This window comes from Heptranchias perlo, chromosome 21 (assembly GCF_035084215.1).
Source record: "Heptranchias perlo isolate sHepPer1 chromosome 21, sHepPer1.hap1, whole genome shotgun sequence".
Taxonomy (NCBI): domain Eukaryota; kingdom Metazoa; phylum Chordata; class Chondrichthyes; order Hexanchiformes; family Hexanchidae; genus Heptranchias; species Heptranchias perlo.
The window spans coordinates 34,731,847-34,744,017 of NC_090345.1; the positions used below are offsets into that span (position 1 = coordinate 34,731,847).

Consider the following 12,171-nt stretch of genomic DNA (forward strand, 5'->3'; position numbering starts at 1 on the left):
TCTGCAGTCCTGGTGGTTCCAGTCGTAAATGGTGGTGGACAATTAAACAACCAACAGGAGGAGGAGGCTCTGTGAACATCCCCATCCTCAATGATGGCGGAGGAGTCCAGCACGTGAGTGCAAAAGACAACGCCGAAGCGTTTGCAACCATCTTCAGCCAGAAGTGCTGAGTGGATGATCCATCTCGGCCTCCTCCCAATATCCCCACCATCACAGAAGCCAGTTTTCAGCCAATTCGATTCACTCAACGCGATATCAAGAAATGGCTGAGTGCACTGGATACAGCAAAGGCAATGTGCCCCGACAACATCCCGGCTGTAGTGCTGAAGATTTGTGCTCCAGAACTAGCTGCGCCTCTAGCCAAGCTGTTCCAGTACAGCTACAACACTGGCATCTACCCGACAATGTGGAAAATTGCCCAAGTATGTCCTGTCCACAAAAAGCAGGACAAATCCAATCCGGCTAATTACCGCCCCATCAGTCTACACTCAGTCATCAGCAAAGTGATGGAAGGTGTCGTCGACAGTGCTAACAAGCGGCACTCACTCACCAATAACCTGCTCACCGATGCTCAGTTTGGGTTCCACCAGGACCACTCGGCTCCAGACCTCATTACAGCCTTGGTCCAAACATGGACAAAAGAGCTGAATTCCAGAGGTGAGGTGAGAGTGACTGCCCTTGACATCAAGGCAGCATTGACTGTGTGTGGCACCAAGGAGCCAGAGTAAAATTTAAGTCAAGGGGATTCAGGAAGAAAACTCTCCAGTGGCTGGAATCATACCTAGCACAAAGGAAGATGGGAGTGGTTGTTGGAGGCCAATCATCTCAGCCCCAGGACATTGCTGCAGGAGTTCCTCAGGGCAGTGTCCTCGGCCCAACCATCTTCAGCTGCTTCATCAATGACCTTCCCTCCATCATAAGGTCAGAAATGGGGATGTTCCCTGATGATTGCACAGTGTTCAGTTCCATTTGCAACCCCTCAAATAATGAAGCAGTCCGAGCTCGCATGCAGCAAGACCTGGACAACATCCAGGTTTGGGCTGATAAGTGGCAAGTAACAATCGCGCCAGATAAGTGCCAGGCAATGACCATCTCCAACAAGAGAGTCTAATCACCTCCCCTTGACATTCAATGGCATTACCATCGCTGAATTCCCCACCATCAACATCCTGGGGGTCACCAGTGACCAGAAACTTAACTGGACCAGCCACATAAATACTGAAGCTGCAAGAGCAGGTCAGAGGCTGGGTATTCTGCGGCAAGTGACTCACCTTCTGACTCCCCAAAGCCTTTCCACCATCTACAAGGCACAAGTCAGGAGTGTGATGGAATACTCTCCACTTGCCTGGATGAGTGCAGCTCCAACAACACTCAAGAAGCTCGACACCATCCAGAACAAAGCAGCCCAGTGGATTGGCACCCCATCCACCACCCAAAACATTCACTCCCTTCACCACTGGCGCACAGTGACTGCAGTGTGTACCATCCACAGGATGCACTGCAGAAACTTGCCAAGGCTTCTTCGACAGCACCTTCCAAACCCGCGACCTCTACCACCTAGAAGGACAAGAGCAGCAGGCACATGGGAACACCACCACCTGCATGTTCCCCTCCAAGTCACACACCATCCTGACCTGGAAATATATCGCCGTTCCTTCATCGTCGCTGGGTCAAAATCCTGGAACTCCCTTCCTAACAGCACTGTGGGACAACCTTCACCACACGGACTGCAGCAGTTCAAGGCGGCGGCTCACCACCACCTTCTCAAGGGCAATTAGGGATGGGCAATAAAAGCCGGCCTCGCCAGCGACGCCCACATCCCATGAACAAATTTTTTAAAAGACAATATGGTGGGACAAGGTAATAGAGATTTAACCTTCAAAGATCCAGTATCATTCTGGCAATCTGTACTGCACCTCTTACAAGGGGAATGTATTCTTCCTAAGGTGCAGTGCCCAAAACTGAATGCAGTATTCCAAATGGGGTCTGCCCAAGGCTGGATATAACTGAAGCATAACTTCCTCCCGTTTGTCTTCCAGCCCCCTTGAGATAAAGGCCAACATTCAATTAGCCTTTTTGTACATTTCTACCAGCTTTTAATGGTGTACACTTGGGATTCCCAAATCTCTTTGCACTTCTACAGTTCCTAGTTTCTCACCATTGAGAAAATACTCCAATTTATCTTTTTTGGTTTCAAAGTGGATAACTTCACACTTGCCTAAACTGAACTTCATTTACCATAGTTTTGCCACTCACTTAATCTGTCTATGTCCCTTTGCAACTTCCTGCTCCCATCTACTTACTGTCCCCCCTAACAGTATCATCTGCAAACTTGGATATACAACTCTATTTCTTCATCCTAGCCATTAACAAATATGGTGAAAAGTTGAGGCCCCAGGGAACAACACATCACATCTTGCCAATCAGAATACATGCCCTTTATACCCACTCTCTGCCTTCTACCTCCCAACCAATTTCCAACCCAAGTCAAAAGACTACCTCCAATTCCATCCACTTTCATTTTTGCAAATAATCTCCTATGTGGAACGTTATCAAATGCCTTCTGGAAGTCCATAGAGAGCATCCACAGATACCCCCTTATCTACCTTATTAGTGACCTTCTCAAAAACTTCAATTAGATTAGCCAGGCATAAACTTATCCTTAAACAAAGGCAAGCTGGCTCTCTCTGATCAGCTCATACCTGATCAAGTGCTCAGTCGCCATCCCTAATGACAGCTTCCAGTAGCTTCCCCACAACTGCCATGAAACTGACAGGCCTGTAGTTACCTGGTTTCTCTCTCCCACCTTTCTTAAATAATGGAGTGACATTAGAAAATTTCCAATCTAACGGCACAATTCCAGAATCAAGAGAGCTTTGAAAGATTATGATTAACGCTTCTGCCATTTCCTCACCTACTTTTAATATCCTGGGGTGGAAACCACTGGGTCCTGGAAATTTATTTATCCTAAGTTATATGATTTTTTTCTATTACCATTTTTAAAAAAAAACTCATTAGATCCAATAAGTTCCTCCCCTGGTATTTTATCCTCTTCCTCTATGAAAACGGATATAAAATACTTGTTTAATAAACCTGCCATTACTTTGTTATCTATTACCTGTGTCAATCCTGGCTCAAACCTCCTATAGCCACTTTTTTTTAAAACTCTATTTATAAAAACTTTTTGTTATTAGCCTTTATATTACTTGCAGGGGGTGGGGGGGGGGGCGGGGAGAGAAGAGAGGAGAAGAGAAAGGCTGAGAATCAAAAAACATCATTTTACAGAGTTCGTTTTAGGACTGTAAAAGGGAGACATCTTACATGAGTGTTTTGAATGACCTAACGCAACTAGTATTCCATTTTGGTAGAGGAATAGAATGCTCTCCCCTCTAAAGAACTAGATAGGAGATAGAAACATCTTACAAGTTTATGTATGAAGAAATAACTTGCTTGCTTCCTCTTAAGAGTTAGAAGAAAAAAAAACTGTCGACTGCAGGAGTACTCAGTCAATAGCTCCACAGGACCTAATTGGGATTGATATCCTTTTTTGATCCTGAATTCTGATGTAGGGTCACTTCTGACATGTTGCACAAAAATGTAAAGTACCTAGAAATTCCAATTAGCATTGCTGGTCAAGCAAATCTTTCAAGTAAATGTTCACCCTTGGCTGTTCTAGATCATTTGAAACATAGATGGAAATAGAACTTCTGAAGTTTTCCCTTTTGACCTAAAAGAATATCAAAGCAAACTTCATGTTCTGCTCATATTAAAATGGAGTGTTTGGATTTGCTCATGATAATGCCAAAATATTTGATAAAATGTACGACTTACGGCTTCTTTGATTATTTCAAATCGTTTCTCATCAATGTCAAAGGTGGCCATCTTCTCTATTATCTTCTTGAGAAGTATGTGCTGCTTGTCATTATAGCCCTTCACAGACAGCTGTTGGCAAAGTAGAGTACAGAGGTTTTGCATGCAAGAAATAACAAGCTCGAGCTGAAGTACAAAAGGCACAGAAAAATTACCTTAAATTTACTCTATACCCAGCAGATATTCCACAGCCACTTTAAGAATAATTTTAAATATATTTTCACTTTTACAATAATTACAGAAAATGTGAAGCATATTCGAAAATCTTTATGGTTTACGGCTTGAAATGCACCCGTTATCATTTTAGATTTTAAAAACTTTTTGGAACAAACTATTTTCTTCAGATGGCAAAATTATATGGAACCATAGTTGTATTTTCTTTGACAGTCATCCTGGAAACTATAACAATCATCACTGCACATTGTGATATGCAACTCAACTTGCTAATCTTTTTTATACCCCCTTTACCTCCCCAGCACAGACCCTGCTCCCAGACAGCTATCAATGTTAAAAATGTTGTAAGAGCCAGCTGAAGATATTCCATCCAATTTTCCCTTCTCCTACAGCATCGCAACAGAGAATGGCAACTTAGATGAGTAGGGAAGCCTCCATTCAATAGTGCAGTATTTTCATTACAAATGCACTGTTCTACTAAGGGGAATCATAGATGGTTAAGACTAAATTATGTCAGGACTCTTTCTTTAGGCAAATTGCTATGGTTGATCAATTATGTACAGACAGAAAACCAAATCAAATGAAATAATTCTATTCAGTAGTACTGTACTAAAATAGGTATATATAGGAGGTGCGGCTGAACGTAAACAAAATTCTGCAAAACGTCAAACCGAATACCTTAAAGATTAGGAAACATTTAATTTCTAATCCGAAGTATCTAGGAAAACTAGTATCATCATATATTTCAAGACAAAAAAAGCAAGATTGAACTAAGACCATAAAAGTATACCGTGTCAGCCTGAATTACTGTTTGAGTGGGGGCTGTTTGTAAATCACCATTAAGACAGTAATTCATGGGCATTGCAAGATGCTCACTAATCTTCACCCAAACCACCAGCTATTTTGAACTTCCTCCTTTCAAATCCATACAAAGTTCCAGTCATTACATAGCCTTCTTTGATTTATGACGTTCCATTATCCAACTGATTACATTCCAGGATTAAAATTGTTGAGTTCCTGATAGTTTGAGTTAAAGTAACCATTTCAGGTATTTGTCCCAGCAAACCCCAGGCTCAATCCGCAGCCTGTGCCAAGTTAGCTGATTTCAGCCAGGATGCAGTAACGGCATTAGAATTGAGCACATCACCCTTGGCTTTGGGGCCGGGGGGGGGGGGGGGGTGGAAGATAGGAATAAGGAAAAAGTGGCCAGAATTCCAATTACCAATCATTATCTTGCAATCCCTGGTGGAAACTGGCATATCTGAATTATTAGGTGACAGCTCAGTTGTGGTGCCCTCCACGGTCGAATAGTTTACTGGTTCATTCACATATGAATAGCAACCACTTGGATGAGATACTGGAGAATAACTGTACCCTAGGAAGGGTGTGAATATTATGAGAAAAATGGGAAGAAAAAGAACAAATGAGAAGGGAAGCCTACTCATGTGCATTTCCAGATGATATGTTTCCAGCATACTGAAACAATTTTTGCTTTCCCCAAGATGGGATGTACTATCACAGCAAAGCATTCCAAACAGCTGCTTGTACAAGAATAAATGGCACCCTCAATGGTGGAAGGTGGGCTCAAAGAACAAGATATTCAGCAGCTCCAACACAAACATCTGGCTAGTAGGTGCTTAACTGATTGTATTGCTGAATTACCTCTCTACCTTTTAAAGGATTTCTTTAGCTTTTCAGAAATGGTTTGATTATGGTAAAAGGGTTTTACAATTTAAAGAGGTAAAGTGTCAGAAATGCTACACAGCATGAAAGCAGCAGCTGAAAATCATGAGAGATTGTGTTAGGATAATATACAAATAGCATTCGGGTCTGTACAACACACATCATAAAATACGGAAGGGCAGCTAAAATGTGTCAAAAGTAGAAAAACTCCAACTAGTTGACCGCAGATACTCAGTCAACATCTCCTTCAAGTCTACCCATCTGAGTCAGAAGATTGCAGGTTCATGCCCCAGCAAAGCACTGGAGCACAATCTAGTCTGACATTGCAGTACAGTACCAAGGGAGTTCTGCAATGTCAGAGTTGCTAGATCTAGTTCTAGGAAGTGAATGAGAAATGTAGGTAATGTAAGGTCTGGGGAACATCTAACAAACGTCAACTATACCATTATTTGATTCAGTAGAAAAACTGAAAAGGAAAGAGAATGGTCAAAGATAAAAAGGCACTTGACTGCAAAAAGGAACATTTCAATGAGATAAAAAGGGAACTAGCCCAGATCAACTGGGGGGGGGGGGGGGGGGGGGGGGAGGAAATGGCAAATCAGACAGACCAGAAAAATAGGACACTTTCAAACAGGACATGATTAGGCTGCAGACAGGACATTTTCCCACAAGGGGGTTTTTATAACATTGTGACAACTGACACTCCCTTTTGTCACGCTTACTTCCTATGTCACTATTACATCTGTCGTACTTTTTCATGCCTGCTCATAACTATAAGTACTAAATGAACAGTACTTACTGTAGTCCTCCAACCATAGGTGGTGCTCTTGTATCTCTAAAACTGCATCTCCCACCTATGATCACAATCAGCTCTTATGCCACTAAGAGTATTTCATAACATTTTAAAAATTAAGGAAACTTAGTTTTGGATAAATGTGGTCGGAACATATGAAATCAGAGATCAATGGTTATCAATTATACAAATACATGCAGACTAAATAAATGTAACCTGATCTACATTAATTAGTGTAAACAATTTTACAACACCAAGTTATAGTCCAGCAATTTTATTTTAAATTCACAAGCTTTCGGAGGCTTCCTCCTTCGTCAGGTGACGAAGGAGGAAGCCTCCGAAAGCTTGTGAATTTAAAATAAAATTGCTGGACTATAACTTGGTGTTGTAAAATTGTTTACACTTGTCAACCCCAGTCCATCACCGGCATCTCCACATACATTAATTAGGTTGTTGCCCGTTTCTGGCGGGAGGTCTCACTGCTTATATCAATGTCCGTCCAAAACTCAGAACAAGCGGACCTCCAGAAGTTAAGATTTTTTTTGTTTTGTGGTTTTTGTCCCCCTACATCCTTCAACAGATGTCCAATTGGAGCCAATGCTAGGTTGTTTGTTTTTTTTCGGGGGGGGGGGGGGGGGGGGGTGGGGAGGAGAGCAGCTTTATTTTAAAAACTGCTCAGGGTAATTAAATCAGAAAATATCCACTCTCCCAATTCACTGAATGCAAAAAAGATAACAATTTGATTTCCAAGTAATACTATCAGAAAATATGCATCAAGACAATCGTGTTAATGTTTGTTCGCAGTTTAGTAATTACAAAAGTCACTTTACAAGTTTACAAAGTTTAGTGCATGGTCAAATTGAATAATACACACAACAGTAAACACACACAATGCACGGCCATGAGTTGAGGGAGATAAACTGTGTACCTCACAATAATGTAAACTGTACCAGAGGATTGAAGGGTAACCAATGTAGTACCTCTGTTCAAGAAGGGAGAAAAGGACAAACCAGGTAATTACAGACCAGTTAGTTTAATGTCACCAGTGGGCAACGATTAAATTATTGAGCATTTAAAGACATGGGTTAATCAAGGACAGCTAGCATGGATTTTCCAAAGTCATGTTTGACAATTATTTTTTGAAGTAATAAGCAATTGGATAAAAGGGAATGGTTAACATAAAATGAAATTGAGCAGCACAGACAGAAAGCTAGTTGATAGACTGGAAATAGAGAGTATGGGTATTGTAAGGATTGGAACTGGTGTACCTCAAGTATCAGTACTGCGTCCACTTTTATTCTCAATATATACCGATGACTTAAACTTGGGCGTATGGAGCATATTTCCTCCAACTAAATATTGGGAAGGCCAAAGTATTGCCTTCGGTCCCTGCCACATACACCGTTCTCCAGCAACCAACTCAGTCCCTCTCCCTGGCTAACGTCTGAGGCTGAAGCAGACAGTTCGCAACATTGCCATCCTATTTTAGCCTGAAATGAGCTTCCGACCACACATGCGCTCCATCACCAAGACCACCTACTTCCACCTCCGTAACATTGCCCGTCTCCACCCCTGCCTCAGCTCATCTGTTGCTGAAATCCTCATCTATGCCTTTGTTACCTCTAGACTCGTCTATTCCAATGCTCTCCTGGCTGGCTTCCCATCTGCCATCCTCCATAAACTTGAGCTCATCCAAAACTCTGCTGCCCGTATCTTAACTCACACCTAGCCCCATCACCCCTGTGCTCGCTGACCTACACTGGCTCCCAGTCCAGGAATGCCTTGATTTTAAAATTCTCATCCTTGTTTTCAAATCCCTCCATGGTCTCGCCCCTCCCAATCTCTGTACCTCCTCCAGCCCTCCAACCCTCAGATCGCTGCACTCCTCCAATTCTTGCCTCTTGCTCCACCATTGGTGGCCGTGCCTTCAGTTGCCTACGCCCTAAGCTCTGGAATTACCTCCCTAAGCCTCTCTACTCCATTAAGATGCTTCTTAAAACCTACCTCTTTGACCAAGCTTTTGGTGACCTGTCCTAATATCTCCTTACATGGCTTGCCTTGGGATGTTTTACTACGTTAAAAGGTGTTATATAAATGCAAGTAGCTGTTGGAGAATGATACCAGTTATAAGGAGAGACTTGAGATACTGGAACTATTTCTACTGGAACAGAACAGGTTAAAAAAGGAGAGTTGAAGTTTTAAAAGAAAAAATTATGAAGAGTTTTGATAGGGTCATTAAGGAAAGACTAATCTGTGGTTTGGGAGTCAGTGACGAGGGGTCATTTAAATTTATCACTGAGAGTAAAGACATGTTAGAAGATATTTCTTTATAGAAAGGGTTATTGGTGCACGGGATGCTTTGCTAAAAAGGAGTAATCAAGGCAAAGATTGTTGAATCTTTTCAGGGAAGAGATCAGATCAGCATTTTAAGCCTCGAAAAATCTAGGGCTATGGGAAGAAAGAAGGATAGCTGTGTCAGTTTTGAATAGCATTAGTAAAAGTGCTGGCACAGATTCAATGGGCCGAAAGGTATCTTTCCGTGCTATAAACTTCTAATCATTCACTGTTCCCTAGTGTGGATACTATTAATACACAAATGAAAATTTTGACTTATATTAAAAATATTAAAAAATATTGCTTTGTGATGGCTTTGAGATATTGACACCAATGTATTGGAATATCAAAAATTTACAAATGATGGCAAACGAAACACAATAACCTGGTTGATTAAAAAACACAATTTGTATCCTCTCACTTGTGGCATAAAGTTGAGCATGATTACACTAAAAAATTCCGTCCTCTTTCACCACTGAATAGTTGTAGGTGCACGGCAAATCCAAATGCATCTTTCAGGCTTATTAGTTCATTTTTAACATGCAATATAAAACTTAAATCTAAGAACTGCAAGCAGCTTGCTCATCCTTAAACACATCAATCTCAAGCTGGAACCCCTTCCTGCTCTTTACTTACAAGAATCGAATTCATTGCTGGAACTAGTGCATACACCAAGCCTGTGAGGCGAGCTGCATATGTATACTCTTTTAAATCATCCCTCAATAACCTGATATAAAGGTATGTCATGTTGCAATGAAGAGGGTCAGCATAAATGTAGCGACTAACAAAAAGAAAACAAACAAACCCCTTGTAAGCAGGCTGATATTTAACAATGACATCACAATAGGTCAAGCAAAATGGTTGAAGAGTATGTATATGCAGCCTCATGGCCAAACTAATAATCCTACTTGATGGAAGGAGAAGAGAAATACTTTATCATGTAGGTGGGGGGGGGGGGGGGCGGCAATAAAGCACATAAAAAAAAATAAAAAAGATAATTCTGGAGGTTTGCTGTTTCTCTGAATTTGGGTACTTACATACATTCCATAGATCGTATTTTGTAGGTCATAGTTCAAGCCAGCTAGCTCTGCTGCATATGCATACTCGTTGAGAGAATCTTTCAGCAGTTCAAGATACAAATAGGCCATATTACAATGTAATGGATCCACATAAGCAAATGGGCTGGAAGAGAATATGCCAAACATTAAAATCTGCTCTACAAATTTAATTAATAAAACACAAGTTAATAAAATTTACTAAGACCTGCCAATATAGCTATATGAACAATTTGAGTAAAGTATTTGTTTTTTCCCAAACAGCCAAATCTCAGTAAAAACATTATACAAAGCATTAGCCATCTTTCATAACTATTTTACCTGAAAACATTTTCAACATAATAAATCCTTCCTGCTCACTACACAAGTGATGGAAACAGCAGAACATATCTACAAAAAAACATACTGACCATTGCAACTTTGATCATTTTAACATCCTTGGATTTCAAACAATGGACTTCTCACTTTGTGCAATACACTTGAAGTAGGACACAAATGGGTTATGAAATGCCAGTGTTGATTCAAGGCTTATTTGAAATCAATATGTTTTACAAAAAAAAAATCACTTCAAAAGCTTTGGCTTAAAGGTTGCTAGATATTCTTGTCATTAGCTTAAATTGTCTGCATCAATGTCAGCTGCACAGTTTCACTCTAAATGTTGCATTTTCTAGACATAACTTATTTGCAGGAAAAGGCTGGCTGTGCTAGCACTGCTTATCTTCTCTTTCCCATCCCCCACACCCCCTTTCCAGCCATGAAAATCCATTTAAAACAGCAGGGGCTCGAGTGTCAGCTCCCAGCTGGACTTCAACATGGACTAGGCTAATGCAAAGGAAACATCTAAGCAATTGTACTGCTCAGGACTACTGGGAAGTATGTTCTACATTCGGAAGGACATATTAGCCTTGGAGGGAGTGCAGCGTAGGTTTACTAGAATGATACCCGGACTTCAAGGGTTAAGTTACGAGAGAGATTACACAAATTGGGGTTGTATTCTCTGGAGTTTCGAAGGTTAAGGGGTGATCTGATCGAAGTTTATAAGATATTAAGGGGAACGGATAGGGTGGATAGAGAGAAACTCTTTCCGCTGGTTAGGGATTTTAGGAGTAGGGGGCACAGTCTAAAAATTAGAGCCAGACCTTTCAGGAGCGAGATTAGAAAACATTTCTACACACAAAGGGTTGTAGAAGTTTGGAACTCTCTTCCGCAAACGGCGATTGATACTAGCTCAATTGCTAAATTTAAATCTGAGATAGATAGCTTTTTGGCAACCAAAGGTATTAAGGGATATGGGCCAAAGGCAGGTATATGGAGCTGGATCACAGATCAGCCATGATCTTATCAAATGGCAGAGCAGGCACGAGGGGCTGAATGGCCTACTCCTGTTCCTATGTTCATTTATAAAAAAACCAAGTAGTATACAATGCTTGCTTTAGTTTCTTTATTCATACGGTTACAAATATCAAGCAATTAGGCTTTTTCAGATAAATTTCTACATGCATTCGCTACAAACCACAGAGCTAAAATAAGCTTATAATTGTTTCAGGACTTAATAAAACCAATGTTGCTTTTCGGATACATGAAGTAAGCATCTTAGAGAAGAAATTCACCCTATGGGACCAGCAAATCACAGGACAAGTGTAATTGCTTTAGACCAGTACTAGCTAATTTCTATCTCCCCTAAACAGAGAAAGTAGTGAAATGAATCAAGCAGGGGGTGGTGCACAGAAATAAACCAGAACTGTACACATCAATTAGCATTCTCACATTAAGGTTCTTCAGTTAACAGCTTGTGTAAAAAAAATAAATCTCACACTCCTCCCTGTGAAATTCACAGTTCAATCCATAGACGCCCTTTGTAGGCCCACATTCAGACAATCCAAACCCCTATACAGCTGACCCAAAACACTACACAGAACTAGCCAATGACAAATGCTAATGTACTTTTTAAAAAAATACTAAACTGCGTCATTGCCTAAAGTGTGGCCAAGTAATGCAGATTTAATAGTAAAAACTGACTTGCTGTTTTGTAGGAATGCGCATTACAGGGTTGTCCATAAAACGTACAATAAATTAGAAACTTAAGTCAAATTGATGCCACATGCACTAAACTGAATGATTAAATGTGAAATAAATTATAGAAAAAATATTCCATCTAATTTCTTTGAAAGGCTATTAATTTGTACATAATGACCTTATGAAAGTCAGCACGGATTTGCTAAAGGAAAATAGTGTTTGACTAACTTGATTGAGTTCTTTGAT

General features: G+C 40.7%; 1 protein-coding gene across 2 annotated transcripts in view; it reads right to left on the minus strand.

Moving 5' to 3' along the window:
- The window catches only part of ide (insulin-degrading enzyme), a 109,629-nt gene that overhangs the window by 36,883 nt on the left and 60,575 nt on the right, over positions 1-12,171 (minus strand). For both annotated transcript variants that reach the window (XM_068002449.1, XM_068002448.1), the window contains exons 15-16: positions 9,892-10,036; positions 3,832-3,942 (exon numbers count right to left, since the gene is read on the minus strand). In XM_068002449.1, coding sequence (XP_067858550.1) covers positions 3,832-3,942; positions 9,892-10,036 — 256 coding nt within the window. The remainder of the gene's footprint in view (positions 1-3,831; positions 3,943-9,891; positions 10,037-12,171) is intronic.